Source organism: Eptatretus burgeri, chromosome 6 (genome assembly GCF_056783735.1).
Source record: "Eptatretus burgeri isolate ZD-2024b chromosome 6, Ebu_testis_v1, whole genome shotgun sequence".
Lineage (NCBI taxonomy): Eukaryota > Metazoa > Chordata > Myxini > Myxiniformes > Myxinidae > Eptatretus > Eptatretus burgeri.
Window position 1 is genome coordinate 108,002,681 of NC_140966.1, and position 24,764 is coordinate 108,027,444.

General features: G+C 47.2%; 2 protein-coding genes across 5 annotated transcripts in view; one reads left to right on the plus strand and one right to left on the minus strand.

Annotated features, from left to right (window-relative positions):
- APAF1 (apoptotic peptidase activating factor 1) overlaps window positions 1–24,764 on the minus strand; it is a 515,858-nt gene that overhangs the window by 35,246 nt on the left and 455,848 nt on the right. The gene's annotated exons all lie outside the window — the stretch shown is intronic.
- LRP4 (LDL receptor related protein 4) overlaps window positions 23,296–24,764 on the plus strand; it is a 105,972-nt gene continuing 104,503 nt past the window's right edge. Inside the window, exons 1-2 of the mRNA XM_085886641.1 lie at window positions 23,296–23,439; window positions 24,040–24,156. Of these exons, the coding sequence (XP_085742767.1) occupies window position 23,439; window positions 24,040–24,156 (118 nt within the window). The 5' untranslated portion in view covers window positions 23,296–23,438. The remainder of the gene's footprint in view (window positions 23,440–24,039; window positions 24,157–24,764) is intronic.

Consider the following 24,764-nt stretch of genomic DNA (forward strand, 5'->3'; position numbering starts at 1 on the left):
GTACTGTATATCATAATTTTGTCTCGTCACATTACTGTCTGCCATTGGTGAGCACACTCTAACAAAATAAACATAATTAGTCTCTGCCAGATCCTTTGGCATACATGTCCCATGCAGCAAGCCACAACTCAAAAGATGTTCCATGGTCTATGTTCAAGATATGATTGAGAGATGGTCCTGATGGGAACTTCTCTGATGGCGTGAGGGTCACGTGTTCATCTTCTGGAGATTGTTCCAGTCTCTCTTCCCACAGTTTCAGCATACTCGAATATGAGTTACCGACAGGTGGTTAGACAGAAGAGAGGAAGCATCTGTGTGATTTGAGATGTGAAGGGAGCAACAAATGACCATGGAGTGGGTGCCTTTCATGCTCGGACTGTCTGAGGCATTCTTTCTGGCTAACTACAGCCCTTATAATGTTGGGTGGTGCTATGCCAGAGATCAGATAGATGTTGCTGGTCTTTGTTGGTTTCAGACATCTGTTGATACAGCAACATCTTGAGTTTAGCACGAGGTCGATCTTCTTTGCATGGGTTGACCATTCCCAAACTGCACAGGCATATTCAGCCGTGGAAAAAGAGGCCCAGTGCAGTCAATCAGATGGTTTTAAGGTCAAGGGTCACACCAATATCGACTTCGTTTTCACAGTGTTCTCCTCTGGTCCTATTCCACAGAATCCCCAACTTTCAATTTGCATGTTTATTCTTCAAGTTGAAGGCACAGACTTGAGTTTTCGAAGGATTGGCTCTCAGATGGTTCTTGTACGAGGACCGCTTGGTCAGGGCTTCAGAGAGAGAGAGAGAGAAGATTCCAATTCAGGGAACTCATTTTTCTGTGTTGTGATACGCAGGTCATCTGCAGATGAAGCTCCTAGTCTGGGGATGATGACAAGCTGGTCATTGACAAGGATGTTAAACAGAATGGGAGCCAGGACGCTACGTTGACGTAAGCCGTTGTGCCTGTGCCATCGGCTCCATTTTCCAGACAATTCAACAAAACATCATCTATTCTGCACCAAATTCTTCACGTGTTCCATCAGATGCATGTTGTATGTAATTTCAAGCAGTTTCTGTAGTAGTCTACAATGATTCACAGTGTCATCGGCAGCTGAGAGGTCTACGAACACAGCCCCTGTGATGACGCCTTCCTGGAATTCATCCTCTATGTGCTGAGTGAGGTTGAGTAGCTGTCCCGTGCAGGACTTTCCATGGCAGAACTCTGCCTGCTCCTTGATCAGAGATGGTTGTATTCGTTGAGTTAGACGAGTCAGGATATGTCGTTCAAACAACTTGTATGTGTGGCAAAGGAGTGGTATTGGCCCCTTCTGCTTTGCTGCCAAAGGATTTTTATCAAATATATATATTTTTTTACCTCATAAGGGCTAATACTCGGCCACGACGCCAAATCTTTGAGATATGAGATTGTTCCATGCATGTACTAAACATAGCAGCCAATATGCACTCTCTTGCAGCGAGGCAAAAGTGTTTGGTTTGTTTCATTGTGAGGTCATCCATGCCGGCAGCTTTTCCTCCCTTGGCTGTGTTGATAGCAGCATCCAGTTCTTTCATTGTGAATGGCTGGCAAAGTTGTGGGTTAGCAGACACTTCTTCCACTTCACCATGGGCTTGCCACTTTTCCCATTAAGTAGGAGTTGGTGGTCCACTTGGTCAGCGGTAGACCTGGCAGTATGGAGTAAAGTAGCCTTCTTTGGGTCCTTATTGATCCGGCGAAGAGCAACCCAAGCCTTATTACTGTTGTTAAGCCTCGTGTTGGCGTAACGGTAAAGGTGGCTGGCTTAAGATCTTCGGGTCTTGAGTTTGAGCCCCTGAAACTTGCATTCACACCAGGTGGGGTTGACTCACCTGTCATCCTTCCGATGTCAGTAAAATGAGTACCAGTGTACTACATCAGCGGCACATCCACACATTCAAAAAAAATGCTGCACACGATAGCTATTACTGTTGTGTGTCTTGTCCACAGATTCAATCAGAGACTGCCAAAACTGGCGTCTCTCAGAGGAAATGGCCACTATTTGAGCTTCTCCAGGAGTGATGGGATCATCTTCATACTTCTCCTTATATGAAGCATAGATGATGGCTGAATCTGAGGTAAGGCCGGGTACATATCCAGTTCGGCATCCTCGAGGGAGGTGTTTCCTTGAGGTTTTCAATACTCTTGACACAAATTTGTCGTAGTTTTCTGGGGTAGGAAACAATTCCTCAATGGATTTGTCAACATCTATCAAGAGTGATTCCCAGTCCACCTTGTTGAAGTTTGATCCTTGTTGAAGGGAGGTGATTTCTGGCTGGACAACAGCATGAAGTTAGATCCCAATAGGGCAGTGTTGAGATCTGGAAATTGGGTCTAATCCAAGTTTGGTGCTCGTAGGAGCTATATTGGGACTGGCAAAAACAAGGTCTGGGTTGTAACCCTGACTCCACCATCTGCTATTAAAGGAACTCAGGAGTTTACGGTCGTGATTGAGATGCCAATCTTGTAAGTCCATCAATGTTTCCAAATTTACTCGTGTGAAGAGCTCTTCAACCTCAGAGTTGCACTGGTAAAAAAGGAAATTGTAATACCCTGTGTCCCCACCACCAGGCAGGGTGACATGGTACACATTTGCATCGAGTAATTTATACCCCCAATATTAAAGGATGAGAAGAGGGAGGGGGAGAAACAGAGAAAGAGAGGGGGAAGAAAGAGTGGGGAGAAAGAGAGAGAGAGATGAGGGAAGGGAAGGGAGCAAGAGGAGGGAGGGAAGGGAAGGCAGAGATAAGGGAGAGAGAGAGGAGGGATGGAAGGGCGGGCAGAGAGAGGAGGGAAGGGAAGGCAGAGAGAGGAGGAAGGGAAGGGAAGGAAAAGAGGAGGGAAGGGAAGGGTGAGAGAGGAGGGAGGGAAGGAAGGGAGGAAGAGTGAGGGGGAAGAGAAGGAAGGGAGGGAGAGTAATTCCATTATCCGGATATATATATATATATATCTTTGACACCTCCCACACTCGAGCTGAAGAAGCCACATAAAGCAACCAAAGAAACACTACACAAGGAAAGCGCTTTGCTGTTTCAAATCCTTCTCAGAGTTCCTCCACAGCTATAAAGATATTCACCAATAATACACACATGAGAATCCCAATGCTGCGCACACACCCTCAGCTACTGGACCGGTTTCATCGTTTATTGCTGAATCATCAGCGAGAGCGCAGACAGCAATGCATACCAATTAGGCTCCCAAGCATGTACCACGTGCAAACATCAAAAGCAGTCAATATATAAATGAAGAAAGACCCACCCCCATCTCTCCCCTGTGAATGGAGGGAATAGCCAAGAAGTGATGAAACTGGTCTAGTAGCTGAGGGGATGTGTAGCATTGGGATTCTCATGTGTGTACAATATGTGAACGTCTTTATAGCTCTCACCTAATCAATTAAACCCAGGTGGCTAGGATTATATAAATAATTAACACCACTAAACACTACTCCAGCCAAAGAAGCTGCATAAAGCAACCCAAGAAGGCCAACACAAGGTAAGCGGCCTCCACAAGGTTATTAGGTGAGAGCTGATTGGCTATTCCCTCCATTCACAGGTGAAAGATGTGGGTGGGTCTTTCTTTATACTATATATTCATTCATTCATACATACAAACATACTGTACACCGGGAAAAATAACAATCGTCGGACAGCTTCCATTTAAATGAAAATATAAATAAATGGGGAAAAAAAGTTAAATCAAATAAATGGGGGAAAAAATGCAGGTGAGTGACCCGAGGCAATGGAGAAACATGGTAATTTTGCTTGCTGACGGACATTGAAGTTGATACACCAGGGAAAAAGATCACAGAACCATCGGAAAGCATCTGTAAATTAAAATATAAATAAATGAAAAAAAGAAAATAAATAAATGAAAAATCAAATGCAGGTGAGTGACCCAAGACGATGGGGAAGCATCGTTCGTATGCTTACATGTGTAAGCACACCCCGCTAGTATATATGTATGTATATATATATATATATATATATATATATATATATATATATATATATATATATATATATATTGTTGCGGTCTTCGCGCCCGCCGGCGTGCGACGGCCACGTAACTCGAATCGCGGCACGTCGCCCACCGGACGGACAATCCAGTCGTGACCCTCTCGGACTAACGCCGGGAACCAGTCACGGGTGGACCTTTCGGTCTCACCGCGATCGAGCCAATCAGCCCCCGCGTGGGATAGGGTTGCTCGCCAAATTCGAACTACCTAAGTACCCACGCGGAGGGTAGACCGGGCGATCGCACCTCGCCGCAGGTCGACTTCGGACACGGGCCACTTGAGCGACCCGTTCCGTACTATCAGAATAACCGAGCGGTGTTATCGTCGACCTCGACGGTTCGATTAATTATCGGGCGTATTCAGCCCACTACCAACCCTTTACGTGAAGCAAGATGGGGGTTCAATGGGGGAAAAGACGAAGCGAAGCGGGAGAACAGTTCAACAATAAAGCACATTTATTCTCGGCACACGGGAAGCACACAAATACAATTCCACCAAATGCACACAAAAAAGAAAACACAATTCCATTTACACAAAAAGCAAACATAAAAGTGAAAACACAGTGCAGAGCTAATTCCGACTACCGAGCACACGGCAACACTTATACAATTCTACTTCACAGACGGCGCCGACAACACATACCCAAAACCAAGGAAAAGAAATACCCTCAAGAATGAGGTAGGCCTGGGGCCGAGACCTGGTCGGGCCTACCCGTCTGGTGATGAGACGCGGAGCGGCGATGGCCCCGCAACCCGCGGGCCTCGTGGACAGTGCCTGGCAGGGGGTGGGAACGGGGCCCCCTTGGTCGCACTATCTCAGCGCGGGGGGAAACAGGAGGGGGGGTTGCTGATGCTCGGGGTATAGAGGATCTTTATTATGTGCGACGAGCGTCTCCACCTCGGCCAGGTCGCGCTGCCGGCCTCCCTCGGGCGCGCAGCTCCTTGCACGACGCGAGCACCCTTCGTCCGACTCGCCGCCTCTCCACAGCTCGTCCCCTCCGTTCCGACTTCAACGCACACGACGAGCAGCTCCACCGCCCGCGAAGTCTTGACTCTCTGTTCCGACTCCTTCGCCTCGTTCCGACCTTTACCACTCGTTCCGACTCCTTCCTTCCTCGTTCCGACTTTTACTACTCCTTTGACTGACGAACACCGTCCTTTTATCCCCCCCGTAACTTCGCCTTTGACCCCCTCCCTTTGACCTTTCAACTCGCTCCCCATTGGCCCGAGAAAAAGTGGGCGTGAAGGCTTTTTGATCCACAAATTTGCATATATCGATCGCCCTGGGGGCGGGACCGATTCGCCCCTCGCTCACCGATTGGACGGCAAAAAGTGGGCGTGTGTCGTTTTGGATCCGTTTTTGAAGCAGAAAATCCGTGATTTTGTACACGCTGTTCAACGTGCGCCCTACACGAGTCCAGCATCGGTGCCCATGAGTGGCGCGAGATGACGGTGATGCGATGGTGGCGAGTTGTGACGGTAAAGGTCATGGCGGTTGTGGTGAAGCGGCGTTGTGGTTGGTGGTTGTTGTTGTGGTTGTGATGGTGGCGATTGGTCCAAAATAAAGATAGTAAAAGAAAAACGGCTATCCTGAAGAGTCGCAGCACGTATAAATGACATGTATTCCCACTAGACAACGGGTTTGGGCCTAACTACACATGCACTTACCGAGATACCTCACCTAAGGGACCTGAATGGTGGTTTGCGAATCTGGTAACCACAACACTACCCCCTTCCCTTTTTACAGACTCGTCCCGAGTCATCAAATTTTCGTGTGCCATCATGTGTAGTTTTCCCCTAGTACATTTTACCTACGGATCCCTGAGTGCGACATTCATGGTATTCGTGTCCCCAAAATAAATAACCTGAGGGCTGCGTAACTATCTAAACAAACTCACTCATACGGACGACTTAAATAAAATTGCCGGCGCTAAGACAAACATGCCGGGGGCGCACTCATATGTACAGTACATCTTACCTTAACTTACAAATTTTACACTAAACCATGGCCCAGGATCATTGACTCTGCAAAAAGAAAGCAGTTAGCAGGGAGCCAGGCTGCCCACATGCAGTCTCTGACTCAAACAATGCAGGTGACAGGGAACGTGGCTGGCTGCTCACACGCAGTCCAAGGCCTTCCTTTTTGAACTGAACTCAGTGAACCACAACGGTGCTTGGGCTGCACAACGCAGTCTCCGTGCCAGCTCAAGTGGCACACAATGAGCACAACGAATGGATGCATGAACACAAACACGGTGCACGGGCCGCCACTGCAGGCCCGTGTTGTAGCTGCCAACAGGGCAGTTCTTGCAGCTTGCAAACTGTTGCTTTCAGATCCTGGCGCACATGGAAATGAACAGGGGGGGGGCAAAGCAAAAATTGAACGGGGCTTGTGAACATGGGCAGTGGGCATGGCATGGCAAAGGTGAGCAGGCAAACACAGCCCGCAGAAGAAGGCCGCTGCAGGCAAACACAGCCGGCAGACAAACTGGCCGGCACAGGCCTCGAAGAAAAACAGCCAGCAGCTGAACTGGCCGGCACAGGCCTTGCAGCACACAGCTGCCGATGATCCAGCCGGCACAGGCCTCGCAGCAAAACAACAGCTGCCGATGAAGTGGGCCGGCACAGGCCTTGCAGCAACACAGCCAGCAGATGAAGCTGGCCAGCTTTTGCCGTTCAGTGGAGGTTGGTGGAGGGAGTGCGGTGGTGCTGGCCACTTGGAGGGCGGGCTCGGACCTACCTACCTGTCTCCCTCCCAACCTATCGCCTTTGCCTGTCACTGTACATACCCACTCCCTTAATTTGTCAAACCCCAATTTAGCCCCAACTTATTTTTTTTTGTTGTTTTTATTTTTACTCCCCCACTATAAATCGTCCCCTAACCCCCTTTATCGTCCTTGTTCGGCTAACCTATTCTGTCACCTAGCCTACTCCCAACCCCTACGTTCCCTTCCCAGAGGGGAATAAGGGAGAGCTAACGTCCTGTGTCGAGGCCCAACGAAGCCTCAGAATGGCCTCCCCAGAGTTCGGCGATCTTACCCAAAGTGGGTCCAGCGGCCCACAACGACAGCGAGGGGATGGATGGTGCGGAGGGGTACACTTCCTAATCTACCCTATCCATTTAACTGTTAAACTACCCCGGGGCTTTCAACAAGCGCCTCTCGCTTAAACTATTGGTTCTAACAACCCAGATTCCCGTCGCCTGTGTTGGTGTCCTTACAATTTCGGGCCTCGCCCCCCAATTTTCTCTCCGTGCCCTCACACGGTCTCCTGGCTGGGACACGTGGCTCCCTTTGGCAGGCACGACCCTCTGCCGAATCTCCCGCTATGGCACCCCCGGGCACTACACTGCCTCCGAGCCTACCAGCTCCCTAACACTGGGGAGTGCCCCCCATGGCACCTCCCCTGAAACGCACACGTGGCAGGCCGGCCTCCCGGGCCCCTTTCCGAGGGTCACCCGTGCCCACAACACTGCCCACGCGGCTAATGGCGCCCCGGGCCCCCGCACCAAGCAGGCGCACCCGTGCCCACTACTCTATCCCGGCCCCCCATGGGCCCTTGGCCTACCGCGGCCGACTAGCCTGGTGCCCGGGGTACCCACTCAGCGATACTCACCTTTCGCAGCCACGCTCCCAAGCCCGTCAACAGGGCTCCTGCACCCCTCCAAATGGGTCTCGAGCCTACTTTCCCACCAACAGCAAAACGACCTCCATTTTTCAATTTGACTAACCCAGCTAACTCACTCTACACTGACCCCGGGGTCCCTTGGGCGGGAGTCACTCCTCCCCCCAATCACTCATCGCACCATGCATTCCCCATTCACTCCACACACACACAGACCCGCTGGCCTCACTCACTCAACAAGTACTCACCTCACAACTCACCAACTCTTCAACACACACACCACTGAACTCTGCCATCCTTCTAACTACATCCCCTAACTAACTCGTGCTCCCACGTCGTCCCTTAAACTACAGCACGTTCCTTTTAACACTACGTAGCTAAACTACGTCCCCTCTACACATTCACAATTCTGTCACTGTCTCCAAATCATCTCATTTTATTTCCCAACCTAAATCTGGCTACAATCCCTCTACCTAATCCATTCCACGGACTCCATGAGGACTTACCCCTGCCCCATGAAGTCGGTCTAACTAAGCTAACCCTTCCCCCTAACTAGTTTCCATCCTGTGCCCAGGTAAGGGGGTCTTTCACCCCTTGCCCAGGAATCCTGTACACCCGAAAGTGAGGCTTGCTTTTTTTTTTTTCATGCGCAGCACCTGCGCGGCAACTCAGAGCTCGCACACTTTGCACCTGCCCGTGACGTCATGCAGCTGCACGTGTTCCTCGTCCCTCCTTGGACGCTACCATCCGGCAGAGATACCCCTCCTGCCGGATTCCAACCACACGTGCAGCCATGACGTCACCGTGCGCATAAAAAAAACACAAGCCCCATGTCTCGAGGGGTTTCCCACGCGAACACATGTGCTTTGCCCGTTGGAGCTGAACACACGATCGCGTGGAGAACCCGTCCGGTCCAAATCCATTTACCTGCCTAAACTTTGTCCGTCCGCGGGATCGGCAAATCCACCGCGTGCGTTTCCGGACCGGGACTTCACTCTCGCAAGCGAGCACGTGGTGGTCTCGTGCGTTGCACAGCACGAACCGCGTGCTCACTGCTGGGTGAACCCGGCACGGTCCTCGAAACAACCACAGCCGCTACTCGGCTTTCTTTCTTCTGTCGCCTTCGTCGTCGCCATTCGACCCACGCACACCTGCGTGTTACGACGCACACAGTCCACACCATTAAACTCACACCGGGAGACGCGGCTGCGTGCTCCCGCATGCCAACCGACATCTCCCTCTCATACCGCTCTCTCACACACACGGTCTCCCTGGCACACAGCGACCTTGCACACGGCCGTTCACTCACGCGTGCCTCACTACTCACACAAACCATACTACTCACACGTGGTGCTCCATTCACTCGCGCGGGGGCACTCACCCGCGGTGCCTCACCCACACACGCGAGGGCACTCAACCGCTGTGCCTCATTCATACACACGGCGACACTCACACACGCGGTCTCTTCCACACACGGTGCCTCACCCACACACGCGGGGGCACTAACCCGCGGTGCCTCACTCACACTCCGTGCCTCATCCACACACGGCGTGCTGGGAAGCACGTACTCCGGCACCATCGCCACCACACCACTCACACACGGGGTCGCTTCCACACACGGTGCCGCACTCACGCCTTGCACCACACACACAGGGACAACCACACTGGGGATTTGTGTCCCCACAAGGGTCTCCGGGGCCTCTACACCCCCCAAGCTCTCCGTGCACCCGTCCACAGCACTCGTCCCCTCAACCTCGCAAAGCACGACCGAACTCACCTGGTCGTGACTCGCCTCAAGGGGGCATACTCCCTCCCCTCGTTCCTGGAGGAGGCCATCCCGCTGCTCGCACCGGGTCCCTACACGCTCCGCGAGCTCAACCCCATTGTCCTCCACTACCTCCGTGTGTGCGTGCGCGTCACTTACCCCGTCTTCATCGTGTAGTCTTCCCTCTATTGTTCCCATCTCCCGTGTCTCTGCCAACTTTTCACCCTTTACCTCCCTTGTCTCAACTATTATTTCTGTTGTCGTCACCTCGTGTCTCGTCTCACACGTTTTGGTCTCCCCATTTAATTTTTCCCTTTCGGTCATCGTCACGACCCTCGCCCAACACGTTCCACGAATTATTTTTTCACCCGCCTCCACCGCGGGCCTGTCAGCCGTTGCACCCCCACCCAGCTCGTTTGCTCCCACACGTGGAGTCGCCATTTTAAGCTCCCTGCTCACTGCCTTCATGCCCGCCTGCAGGCATTGGCCCATGTTCTGCGTCTCACCCCGCAGCTCTTTCATGTTTGTTTCCATTCCGTTCATTTTTGTATCCATCTTTTCGTTTATTTGTTGTGTATTCGCATCCATCGTCGTTTTCACTTCATTCATTTGCTTGTTCATGTCTTTCATTTCGTTTTTTATTTCATTTGTCATTGCCGCCAGCATGGCGCATAGCTGGGCCACGTCGGGTGCACTCAGCTGAGCCGTTTCAGCAAGGGTTTTGGTGGAGAGGGGGGGGAGGTGTCATACACTGCGGCCGCTGCCGCACCCATTTCGGGCTCTGGGTTTAGTTGGGCGAGTCCGTGTTCCTGCACAATCAACATTTCCTGCTCGGGGATTCCATCCTGGACCATGGACTCTACATTATTACACATATACATTTCTAATACCCCCGGCTCCCGCTCGCCTTGAGACGCCATCTTGCTTCTCGTGAAGGGTTAATTTGCTCGCTCGTAATTTGGAGGGAATCGGGGGTCGCTTCTCTCACCCCTGGACCGATTCCCGTGAATTTCGCTGGAGACAGGAGAGCCCGTTTTCCTGTTCTCCGATACCAGTGCCGAGAGGAGGGCGATGGATTTGTATCCCACTCCTGACACCAGTGTTGCGGTCTTCGCGCCCGCCGGCGTGCGAACGGCCACGTAACTCGAATCGCGGCACGTCGCCCACCGGACGGACAATCCAGTCGTGACCCTCTCGGACTAACGCCGGGAACCAGTCACGGGTGGACCTTTCGGTCTCACCGCGATCGAGCCAATCAGCCCCCGCGTGGGATAGGGTTGCTCGCCAAATTCGAACTACCTAAGTACCCACGCAGAGGGTAGACCGGGCGATCGCACCTCGCCGCAGGTCGACTTCGGACACGGGCCACTTAAGCGACCCGTTCCGTACTATCAGAATAACCGAGCGGTGTTATCGTCGACCTCGACGGTTCGATTAATTATCGGGCGTATTCAGCCCACTACCAACCCTTTACGTGAAGCAAGATGGGGGTTCAATGGGGGAAAAGACGAAGCGAAGCGGGAGAACAGTTCAACAATAAAGCACATTTATTCTCGGCACACGGGAAGCACACAAATACAATTCCACCAAATGCACACAAAAAAGAAAACACAATTCCATTTACACAAAAAGCAAACATAAAAGTGAAAACACAGTGCAGAGCTAATTCCGACTACCGAGCACACGGCAACACTTATACAATTCTACTTCACAGACGGCGCCGACAACACATACCCAAAACCAAGGAAGAGAAATACCCTCAAGAATGAGGTAGGCCTGGGGCCGAGACCTGGTCGGGCCTACCCGTCTGGTGATGAGACGCGGAGCGGCGATGGCCCCGCAACCCGCGGGCCTCGTGGACAGTGCCTGGCAGGGGGTGGGAACGGGGCCCCCTTGGTCGCACTATCTCAGCGCGGGGGGGGAAACAGGAGGGGGGTTGCTGATGCTCGGGGTATAGAGGATCTTTATTATGTGCGACGAGCGTCTCCACCTCGGCCAGGTCGCGCTGCCGGCCTCCCTCGGGCGCGCAGCTCCTTGCACGACGCGAGCACCCTTCGTCCGACTCGCCGCCTCTCCACAGCTCGTCCCCTCCGTTCCGACTTCAACGCACACGACGAGCAGCTCCACCGCCCGCGAAGTCTTGACTCTCTGTTCCGACTCCTTCGCCTCGTTCCGACCTTTACCACTCGTTCCGACTCCTTCCTTCCTCGTTCCGACTTTTACTACTCCTTTGACTGACGAACACCGTCCTTTTATCCCCCCGTAACTTCGCCTTTGACCCCCTCCCTTTGACCTTTCAACTCGCTCCCCATTGGCCCGAGAAAAAGTGGGCGTGAAGGCTTTTTGATCCACAAATTTGCATATATCGATCGCCCTGGGGGCGGGGCCAATTCGCCCCTCGCTCACCGATTGGACGGCAAAAAGTGGGCGTGTGTCGTTTTGGATCCGTTTTTGAAGCAGAAAATCCGTGGTTTTGTACACGCTGTTCGACGCGCGCCCTACACGAGTCCAGCATCGGTGCCCATGAGTGGCGCGAGATGACGGTGATGCGATGGTGGCGAGTTGTGACGGTAAAGGTCATGGCGGTTGTGGTGAAGCGGCGTTGTGGTTGGTGGTTGTTGTTGTGGTTGTGATGGTGGCGATTGGTCCAAAATAAAGATAGTAAAAGAAAAACGGCTATCCTGAAGAGTCGCAGCACGTATAAATGACATGTATTCCCACTAGACAACGGGTTTGGGCCTAACTACACATGCACTTACCGAGATACCTCACCTAAGGGACCTGAATGGTGGTTTGCGAATCTGGTAACCACAACAATATATATAGTTGAAAGTGTGTCTGTGTGTGTTTGTCTGTGACCTATGCACGCGAAAAGTACTGGACTGATCCTCACCAAACTTAACACGCTGACAGAACATGTACCCGGGAGTGTCCCGATGTAAGAGAATTGTACTTTCGACTTGCGGTTTCCGAATTATGACGTCATCACCTGATTTTGTAACGTTAATTTTTCAAGTTCAGCCGATTGACAAGGGGCCAACGCCATTTGCAATAGAATGAAAAAATAATGCTACAGTCAATTGAAGACAATGACTTCCGACTTCCCGGTTTCCGAATTATGACGTCATCACCTGATTGCGTAACGTTAATTTTTCAAGTTCAGCCGATTGACATGGGGCCAACGGAATTTGCTAGAGAATGAGAATTAATTAAGTTGCAAATGATGACATGAAACCAGCCTCACATTGTTGAGGCATTATGGGTTTTTTTTATCTGATGCGGCAATAAATCTTAACATTTTTGAACTCGAGTCTTCTGCAAATAAAATCTTCTTCTTCTTCTTCTTTCGGCTGCTCCCGTTAGGGGTCGCCACAGCGGATCATCCGTATGATCCGCATCGTGATTTGGCACATGTTTTACGCCGGATGCCCTTCCTGACGCAACCCTGGTCGCCTCTTACGACACAGGGATATGGTACACCTATTTTAACCGGGGTATACACCGGCCCAGTATACTGGTACTCATTTCGCCGACCTCGGAAGGATGACAGGCTGAGTCAACCCTCTTTCTGCAAATAAAATATGGCGGGGAAAATATAATATTATAGTGGTGATGAAAAAAAAAAAATAATGGTGGCAGCCTCTACAATTAACTGTGACATATACTCCTTCAGACCCGCCGTCATCCACGGGATTCCTGTGCGGAGCATGGGTATCCCTGCTAGTGTATACGCTCCATGCTCTTCTAACCAAAGAAAGCTGCATAAAGCAACCATGAAAAGCTACAAAAGGTAAGCCCTTTGCTGTTTCAAACCCTCTGCTAGTTCCTCGCCAACTTCAGACATTCACAAGTAGTTCATACATGAGAATCCAAATGCTGCACACCCCTTCAGCCACTGGACTGGTGTCATCACTTGGTTTGTGAATCTTCAGCGACAGCGTAAACAAAATTGTGCACCACCAGTGCTGTCAAGCATATACGACGTTCAATGCTGTCAACATATAAATAACAAGACCAACTCGTGTCAATGATTGGGTCTTGTTATCTTGTTGTCTGTACATCAGGGTTTTCTAAACAGTAATACCTCCTATTCTTTTTCTCCAAACCAGGTAAAGATATTTTAATGAAACAAAGACAGATACTAACATCAATCTTTATTCTACCGTGGTGCATATTTATTTCTCAACTTGATCACCACTGCATTGCTTGATAGCATTGTACAAATTACTGTACTTACAACATGGATGAATGTTAAAAAGAACTCTTCAAATGTGGCAACAGTGAGGACATTTAATGCTCTGAGCAATATATAATTATCAAATACATTTCCATTGGTGAACTTTCTGTTTGGATGTTGGTAGTGTTTAAACTAGAAGACACATGACTCGTGTTCTGCAATAATGATTGCAACAAGCCAAGGAAACCCATGGTAAATGTCACAGTCCTGGGATTGGGTGTTGGAATGTTTGAAATGTTGTCCACCCTCCCGGTGCGCTGTCGAGACTCATCACCAGCCGGGCCTATTGTTGGCAAAAACTTTAACCACGCTCCTGCCGCGCACCGCCATCCGACTTCAAACACGGCTGAGCCCTCCAAACCAGTATGTTCATTCTTCAGATGGACGCCGTGCCCTCAAAAGTTTCTTAATGGCCCTCATGAGGAACTGGAATGTTTTTTTTTTCTTCTTCCAATTTATCATATATATTGTTTGTACAGCGAAGGAGACGTTGTGACTGTACCACAATGAAGTTAGGTTCTCAGAGAGGGATAAGAAATGTAAATAAAACAAGAATTTGCTTGCAATATGTACGAGAAGCTGAAGTCGCATCGGAATTTTTCATTGCAAACCGTTTTACTCATAAAATAGGAGTCTTGTTATAAAAATGAAACAAACAATTGAATGCAAAATTATTTGTCTCTTCCTCTTTGCAACTTTTGATTTTCGTTGTGGATTTCCAAATGAGCTTGAAAGGTTTTATTAGTATAACCTAGTCAAGTTGAGATTGTGAATGACTCATTGCAATCTGACCACGTGTTTTTCTCTGTCACGGAAATATCCAGATGTATTTATTGTGCTCTCACTTCCTTTCATCCTTGATGTGAATGAATAATTCACCAAAGTATGAAATTATAATATCCATGGTTGTCTTCGCTCTTTTCGTTGACTGAAATTTGTAAAAGAGCAAATAATTACCCTCACCAAAGGAGAGGGTATTGCACTTGGGTCCGTTTGTTTGTTTGTTTGTTTGTTTGTCTGTCTGTCTGTTTGTCCGCACAGAACTTTCGTGGTTTTCTCCGCAAACGCCAATCAGATTGAGATGAAATTTACACCATGAGTGTAACTACTCATGTGGAATGTTTTAATGACAATGATGACATCATATAAATACAATGATGACATCTTCTTTGTGATGGTTTTGCATCTATTTTTTTAAATGTCAGAGAGAGGATTAGGAAATATTAGAAAAAAAGAAATTTTTAAGTGGTGAAGATGCTTCAATATTTGGGTATGTCCGTCCTTCCATCTGTCCGACCATTCGTCCATCAACAACTCCACTTCATTTTGCATCTGTATAACTACAGAGTTAATCGAACACCTTACACAGTCTTGAGAAAAATGACATGGGAAACGTTGCCCCTTCTCTTTTTAAGCTAAACTGGCAGTCTGTTTGGCAGCCCTTCTCTCCTCTTTCCTCTCTTCCTCCCCAGTCTTCTCCTCCTTTGCCTGGCGGGACAATGACAGATGCTTGGCTGACTAGACCTGGGAATCTCCCTATCTCCTCTCCTCCTTTTCAACTCTTGCTTTGCATTTCTAAGCGCGATCTATATTATTTTTGTTCGTGAACTTTGAAGAACAGGCGCAATGTTAACTTTACTAAACCGACATGGTAAACGAATCAGCCCAGAGCTGATGATGCTCCGCTGAGATGCGTTTTTCATTGCCATCAAGATTTATCCATGTATTTTCACAAGTCCAAACCTTCTGCCAACGATTCTTGGAGAAACTGATGCTTTTTGAATGATCTTTGAGAAAAAGATGCACCAAACAGAGAGATTGTTTTCTTTTTTGATGAAGTGGGTTGCATCGCTGGGTGCTGCCATTTGGTCTAATTGTCGATATTTCTCCAGAGAGAGATATATATATATATATATATATATATATATATATATATATATATATATATATATATATATATATATATATATATATATATATATATAGATAGATTTGATTGGTCGAGATGGCGTAAAATTTTACCAACTAAAGTACTGCGAAACTGCAGGTTTTTGTCAGTGCCAACAAGCCAAATCATCTTCCACAATGTTCAAAATATGTAATTCAATTGTAATTAGTAAAAAAAAGACATGAAATGTCATCCAGCCCCCATTGTTTTAGTGATTTTGCTGAAAGGGCACAAAATTAGTAATTAAAGGGCTAGCCCATATTTATGAGCAACTAAAATGGCCGCCAATCTACAAGTTGGCCAGCTTTGATCAGATCGCAAAATAAAGTGAGGAGCACATGTAAGCTGTTGTGTACTGTGCTTTTGCCAAGTTTGAATAAAATCGGACATACATATCTGAGACATGGTTGCAGACACATTTAAGTATCAAAATGGCAATCAGTCAGCCATGTTGTTCAAACTTTGCACACAGATAAAGAATGATAGCCTACATGTGCACCATTTATTTTCAAAATCAGATCCAACATTGCCAACTGGTAGACTGGTGGCCATTGTTGTTGTACATAAATATGGGCTGGCCCTTAACTCTGCACAGCAAAATTACTAAAACAACAGGGGCTACATGACATTTTATGTCTTTTTTTTATCTTGCCAAAACGAAGTTTTTGCAAGATATGTTAGTCAGCTTGTATGTTTTTTTTTGTTTTTTTTGTCTGTAATCACATATAAAAAATTCTGCAGAGCACAGTTATCATTGAAAGTTTTTGTAACTTCGCATATCAGAGGCCTATAGAGGTCCCTTTTAGCGCATAAAATTTTGAAGGTCAAAGGTCAAGGTCACTTTGTCGCAAATCAGGGGAGTCGACGAAACCCTTATTTTTTGAGTAATTTTGATCGGATCGTCTTCAAACTTCATGGGAATATAGTTCATGGTCTGGCGCTCAGCTGATTAATTTTTGGTGGCGATTGGCCTTGACCTTCATGGTTAGCGCCTCAGGTCAAACATATTTGACCCCAAGGTCAAATTTTCAAGTTTTCGGAACCATACCGTGTAGTACCTCAAATTGAACACCTCAATGAGTGCTTTCTAGATATGTCAAGCTTGAGACATTATGACGTTATGAGGCAAAAGCATATTTTTCATGGTTACTCTGTAGAACGATTCTCATCGGAATCTCTCGTAGGCCGCCGCCAATATATTCCTCAAGGAGTCACTCCTGGTGGATAGCAGCTCTGTTCACCTCAGTGTGACCTTAAAGAAGTCACACGTGGTCACCTTTTGGCAAGATGGTTTTTTACTTATTATTATTACCTCCACCACCAAAGGTGAAGGAGGTTATGTTTTCACCCCTTTCTGTCTGTTTGTCTGTCTGTCTGTCTGTTTGTCTGTTTGTGTGCAGGATATCTCAAAAAGTTTGGACAGATTCGGATGACACTCGGTGGACACGTTGGGTGTGTGACAAGGAAGAACTGAATCAATTTTAGTGAAGATCTGGATCCGGATCTGGTAATTTTTAAAGTGATTCGTCACTATTGAGAGATAGAGTGAAACCGATATCTCAAAAAAAGTTGTGGACGGATTTGGATGAAACTTGGTGGACTGGTCCGGTGTGTGACAAGGACGAATTGATTAATTTTTGGTGAAGATCCAGATCCGCATCCGGATCTGACTACTAGAAATTTTCTTCGTGATTCTTCACCATTGAGAGACAGGGCCAAAAACGATATATAGCCTGATATCTCAAAAAGTTGTAGACTGATTTGGCCGAAACTTAGTGGACAGGTTGAGTGTGTCACCACTACAATTTGATTCGATTTTGGTGAAGATCTGGATCTGATAAAAAAAAATTTTTAGTGATTCTTCACCATTGTGAGATCGGGCTAAACTAATGCATAGCATGATATTTCCAAAATGTATTGGGCCAGATATGTTCTTGTGGATCAGGCATTGTGCGGCGGAGGAATGCGCTCAACCGATTGCCCTTCTAGTTATTTTTTATTATTATTATTTATTGATGTACCATGCTCTTTACAGAGCGTTGGTGCTGCCGAAGCAGTTTTTTGGCAAGGGTTATACTGGATGTTTTTTTAATTATTATTTCTTTATTCATTTATTTATTTTTTGAACACATTTTGAGGTTTTTTAATCAACTGTTTCGACCCCTGTCACCTGGGACATGAACCGGGGGTCAAATCCCCCAAATGGATACATATTTCATGTATCCCCCAATGTTGATTGTATATACAAAGTTTCCTTTTAAAATGTTCAAAAAATGTGTCCGTAATTACATTTTTTGGAATTTGACCTTTTCACCCCGACACAGCCCCTGGGGGCGCAGACAAAAATGATACTTCTCTCCCACCTTCTTGCCACGTGGCGATCATAACTACCAAGTTTAGTGAATTTCTGCAAAACCATTTAGAAGGGGATAGCGTGATGGACAGACAGACAGAGCCGATTACAATATCTCTCGTTTGTTTTGTTTTTTTTTAAAACGTGGGGATAATAATAATGATAATAATAAAAACAATGAGGCTGATTCACGCTACGGCCCAGGATAGGCAACGCAGATTAGGAGTGGAATTTAGAATTCGCCCACGAATACCAGAACACAATTGCTTGAAACTCTTTGAAAGTACCATGGGATCTTTAACAAGCACAACTGAACGCTCAGCCACACTGTATAATCCAGACGTTCGGATGGGGTTTGGGAGATGGGCAGTGGGGTTGGGGGTGCTTTAGTACAATGGAGTGGGCTTTGTTCAAGGGATCTATCAGAAACCTGTCTGTGCACAGAGATGTAAAGCCTTTGACATCACCCGTCATCCTGCTTGGAGCCTTTATCTGTTTGGATTACTCGAGACAATTGAGTTTTGGATTTGGTCCATGATGAGCCTGTATTTAACTAGTGTGCTTTGAGTGCTGTGTTCACTCATTCACTCATTCATCCGAACCCACTGGATCTGGGTGAAGTTCCCATTGTATACCCAGCATTATATGATCTCATGAAGGAAAGGAAATCTTTAATTATGAGCACAGTCCTTTCCAATATGCTTAGTGCTCAATGTTGATTGGTGTGAATTGATGCTTGCATTATTTCAAGCCTTTATTGTGTCCCTTATGCTTTCTTTGTTTAAGTGCAGTGTTTTCAAAGGGTAACCCCACATCCTAATTTACTGCGGTTAAGTCTATGTTGGAGCATTATGAATGCTGCACTTCGAGTGCCTGTTTTGTGTGTGCCAGCTTGGAGGGCAAGGGCATGTCTGGAAGGAGGGACAAAGGAGCAACATGCTTGCAAAATCCCTAATGCACCCTGCTTACCTCCAATCGCCCACAATCTGCCCTTCTCCCCTGTCCTCGCAGCTCAGTCGAACCCTCACTCTCAATATAGGAGATCAGATGATGAGGCTAATGATCATTGCTGTTTTACACTCAAGTTGAGACACTTTCCATGTGATTTACAACATGTCATTGAAAACAGATGCAGTACATCCCAAATGACAATGCACACTATTGTTATTGTTTAAACATAGGAACAAGGCTTTAGCACTTGAGAATAAATCTGATTATGAAGGATAAGCTCAGTAGTTCAGGCCATGTGGCCCATCATGACCCTAGTGTTTCTACATCCTATGACTCACGCCTACTAAAGGCGGTGCAAATTACACCTGAGTCCAAGCAGGGAAAATGGATAGGTTACCAGCGCACAACCTTCTGAAATGTGCCGTGGGAACGTTAACATCCATAAAATAAACGGTGATGCGAACGAATGCTTTGCATTCCTGTAAAAGGGGCAGCATACTTCGAAATGCAGCGCCTCCTGCTGGCGCAACATTGTCAGCGATTAATTTTAATATCCAAACACATCGGGAATAGAACCGAGGCAAGAGGGCTCGTGAGTATACCAGATGTACGTTACGTGCTGGAAGTAGTAGACCAGGTGTGCATTACCTGCCATGCGTTGTAGACCAGCCTGCAAAACCCTCCATACGTAGTGGACCAGGTGTGCAGTCCCTGTCATGCTAAGACCAAACATGGCTAAACATGATGTGGTTTTCTCATGCTATTGTTTCACGAAGTCAGGGGTTTGCTTTTAGTCTCGCCCCCGAAAGGGATGCGAGACTTTTGTAACACCCCTGTGTCTGTCTGTGTGCGTGTGTCTGTCTGTGCGTCCGCATCCATATATTTTCACTTCAAAAATGTTTTTCTCTGCAACCGCTTGTCCGATCGATGCGAAACTTTAAACAAAGGAGGGACTCCCCATGGAGAATATTTTATTGCTCACTCTGATGTCATAGGTCACGTGGTATGGCAGGAATAGTGGATTTCACTCAGATAGTAGTTAATACATGAAATGGTCTCCATGGAAAGGTAGAAGCAGCAGAAACAGGAGATAGGTTAAAATTTGAATGATATAGGTACTTTGAGGCATCAGAAATAAAGGGGTACAATGATATTGGCAGGATTGGTAGGTATCTGAGCTATGGATGGGTGATTGTACATCGGTGCCATGATCCTGATGTCTGTGAGAAGGTCTCATCAAATTGTGAAAGAGCTGTTGGGGTTTGTTCATTCCTAACCTTCCAACTATGTTCACTCCCCCCCCCCTCCCCTTTTTCGAATCTTTTTTTGCTTTTTGTCAATTTGTGTCCAAGTTCCTTTAAATGTATCTTGATGTGTTCCTGGGGTCCACATATGGGATTCCAGATGCTCACATGGTTCGTGCGATGGATCCCACCTGGTGCCCGGGTCAGCGATACCAGTCCAGTGTCTTCACCATCAAACAAACGCCACAGTGGGATGTGTGTCCTTGATTCGTTTGTTTGTCCTTTTGATGTTTAAGCAAACAATCATGTCTTTTCTTCTTGCGAACATAAAAGGATTCTTGAATTGCCTCATAAAGACCTTTCCTGGTTCCTGAGACCCCAATAAGCCTCAATGAGTGGTACCTCCATCACATCAGGTAATGTTTTAAGGAACCTTTCTGACACATGCTGAGCATTACCGACCATACAACACACACATTGATCGAGTGTCTGCTCAAATGGGAGCACAATATGGTAAACACAAGCACAAGGAAAAGTCCATTTGGCCCATTGATTCCAAATAAAGATATATTTGTGAGTTTGGCGACCACGCGTCTACGTTCTGACTCGCACGATGATTAAAATTGAGAGCGAGTTTGATGCCACTGTCGTTTGATCCACCACGCGGTTGCCACAGGTAATCCCACACTGCGGAGAACAGCACGAGGCTTTGTGCGGTTTTCATTGTAAACCGGCACGTCTGTGTGTGCCTTTGGCTGCATACCTGTTCTCATGGAATGTTTTGTGTTTTGAGTGCCTCTGATGGAACTTGAACGTCTGGAAATTTGAGGAAGACCCTCCAAGTAGAACAGCACGCACGTTTAACCGAAACATAGTTGTAATTCATCCTCCCCGCGGACCTCAAGGATGACCGCAGGCCCAGTTATCCAGCATGCAGTCGTTAATGTCGAGTCCGATCTCGTTTTTAGGAATTATTTATTTTTTTGAAATCCCAACGGAGCCGCGGTACAACATGCCCGCCGGTTCACATCACTCAAAGCAACATGACTCGATTCCTGTTGTTCGGCTTGTTTTACATCCAGGTGATGTTTCCTCGGTTTGCATCTCATGAGTTGGGTCTTGATTGTCGCGACAAGGTCCCTCCAAAACGTGAAGCTTTCTGTTCCCTGGGTTTTTGCTTGGAACACCATGTTATGGCTTAGTTGGCCTTTTTTTTTGACTTCTTTCCCTTCTTTCCCTTCTTTCCCTTCCGAAGCATGGGAAGAAGCCATTCAGCCGATCCAACCTGCATAATCCGCTGAACTCGATCTGGATGTGATGCTCGATTCAAAGTCTGTTCAAATGCAAACTAATAAATCTTTCATCCAAGTTGTTGCAAATGGGACAACCAGCTCTGGCTCTCTTTTGAAGACTTACTGCTCCCAAACACTGTTATCCACCTTTGTTTTGGCAGGGGACATCATTTTTATACTCGCTCCCTTATTCACAAGGAACCGAACTCCGAACACATTTCCTTAGATCTCAGCTATAGCTCGAGGTGGTATATTGCTTTCTCAGACAGATATTTTTTTGTGGAAGTTGAGGGTTACCATGTTTGAAGTGAAAACCAGGACCCTAGGACTCCAAAGCCACACGGCGTAATGCTTAATGGCCCTTTTCCTGAGGCTGAGTTTCCTTGAATCGTCTTGTATGAACTTTCATCCAAATGTACCGTCGAGACGGTGTGACAAATTAGTATTCTCACAGTGTGAACTTGCTCCATGTGGTTCCTGACAAACAGCTGGACGTCCCGCAGAGACTTGGCCTCGGCGGCACGGAGCTGGTGCTGTGACTCCAAAACTTAAGCCATGCAGAACGTTCCAACTGTGTAAGGGGCCCCCCGAAGTTGTATTTGAATCTGTCAAGATGAATGTTCACGTCGTTCACCAAAATCGACTCCGTTTATAATCTGGGACTTTCTGGCACCGCATCAGATGAGGTGGTGGACAGCAGGATGGCGGATAGATGCCAAGATGGCATGGAGAATGACTGTGAGCAGGCATTTAGACACACGGGGAGAGGAATGAAACAAAAGCGAGATTGAAACCATTGAGGTCTGTTTTTCTCGCTCGGCGGTCTTTCTGCTCCTTGTTGTTTTCCCACAGCAATTTGGCCACGGTGTGGCTTAAGAGCCGCTGTGATTCGAGGCGCGATTTTCTGTGACCATCAGACAGAACGAAGGGCCGACAAAGGGCCTCTCGCAGCCGCCTGTCACTGGAGAAACCCATCTCAGCGGGGTGGCTGGAGACAATCTATCGTGGGAGGGAGCAAGAGGGCACTTTGATTCAGGGTTGTATCATAGTTGTGCTGCAGAAAATTGGGGTAATCTTGGCAGATGGGTCCACATGTCCTGTAGTTGTGAAGAATATGTTAAGTGCATTAAATATCTTGGTTTTCATCTCTACAGTCGATGTCAAATGACATATATAATGCTATGTTGTCACCTTTTGCAGCAATCAACCATTATCATAATTACCTCCACCACCGAAAAGATGTTTTCGTCCCGTCTGTCTGTCTGTTTGTGAGCAGGATATCTCAAAAAGCTGTAGACGGATTCAAATGAAATTTGGTGGGCAGGTTGGGTGTTTGACAAGGACAAACTTCTTCGGTTTTGGTGAAGATCCGGATCAGACTACCAGATTTTTTATTTTAAAGTGATTCTTCAACATTGAGAGATGGGGCCAAAAAACGATACAGTACTACTGTATAGCATGATATTTCAAAATATATATCGAGCCTGATATGTTCTCTTGGAGCAGACATGACGTAGTGGAAGTACGCACTCCACCGAGTGCCCATCTTGTTATTACTGTCATCGTCGTAATGACACAGTAGAAGTAAGATGTCTTAATGTTGCTGTGTTCCACCTATGCACCAATCACCCAATCATAATCACCATCACAGTTATGATGGGTTGTGTACACAACTGGCATACTATCACCTGATCCTCTGTTTTTCAAATCCATGATGAAAAGTGTGATTCCCCTGTGTCCTCGATACTGCCATTTTAATGGCAAAGCATCATGATGTATTCAATGTTCTGTGGAACACATTCAGAGCATCCTTCGATACCCTCTCCCTTGCGTCTAGAATCCGAGACCGAAGGAGAAACGTGCACCTGTGGTCATGGCGGATTCACCTGCTCCCACCCCAGCCCGTGCCATTGCATTCCTGCTCAATGGCGGTGCGATGGAGAAACTGACTGCGGTGACCATAGTGATGAGGACGGCTGCAGTGAGTAGCGCGTGTGCCATTTCCCCCTCCATTTGTTTCAGAGGTTGGATGATCCATGGTTGAGAGAAAAATCGTGCATGTTTCATAGTGCCGATAATGAGTGGATTGTAGAACGGTCCGCATCGGAGGTCCTAAGACGCTAGCTCAAGGAACGTCCTTGCAGTTCAAAGAGCATTAGCTAAAACCTATTGGACGATTAAGTTTCCACAGCTGCTGGCTCTGCTCATGATCAGTTGTCCTTAACTCACGGGTAGAGCTTGCCTTGACACGAGCGCCATTTCTTCCGAACGTCCCACATTCACTGTTGCATTGTGTCACAAATCCTATCTTGTCTCGAGAAGTGCGATGAGCTCACGATCCAGGGCGTTCCCACAAATTTCGATTTTAAATCCCAGTTGAAGTCCACGGTAGTCCTTGCGTAGCCTAAACAGCACCGGCGTCATTCCACACCTGCCGTTTGACTTGATGTGATCTCATTTCAGAATGAAAGTGGTGTATCTCCAGCAATGACGGGCCTAATCGAGTAAGATGTACGCCGCTTGTGGACATGGGTGACACGAAGACGTCGCTCAAAAGGGTTGTTCTCGTCCTTTCCTGCAGTGCTGCCGACATGCTCGCAGTTTGAGTTCCACTGCAACAACGGGAACTGTGTGCGGAGAGCGTGGGTCTGCGATGGAGACAATGACTGTGGGGATGACTCCGATGAACAAGATTGTCGTAAGTCGGTGATGTCGCCATCAGTGAACTCTTCACACGTTGAGATATCTCTAAACGAGGCCCCCTTTAATTATGTGATTCCGAAACATATCTCGCATTTTCGTTCCCTTTAACTTCTGCAATTATTCTTGTATTAAGTGAGGATGCATTCAATGGTTGGTTAACTTTTATGACCATCGTGTAAACATATTTTCATTCTACAGGGTGGCCCAAAAGTCAAGAGCCAATAGGATTTTGGCGGGTGGATTAAAAAAACTTTTTTTTTTACCTTGTATATTATTTTAAATATGTGCGTTTAAGAAAAAAAATTACTTACCCCTCCTTTCTTTACAGATAATTGATGGCACCAAAATTAACAAAAGATGAGAGAGTGGAGATTGTTTTTTTTTTTTTTTGAATAACGAGTTTCCAAACAAATCAATTGGACAGCGAGGTCCTCTTTAAATGGCCTCGGAAGTCATCAGATCTTACGCCTCTTAATTTCCTCTGCCACCAAAGTGGGTGGAGGTTATATTTTCACACCTGTCTGTCTGTCTATTTGTCTGTGAGCAGGGTATCTCAAAAGATTGTGGACGGATTCGAACGAACTTTGGTTGACGAAGTTGGGT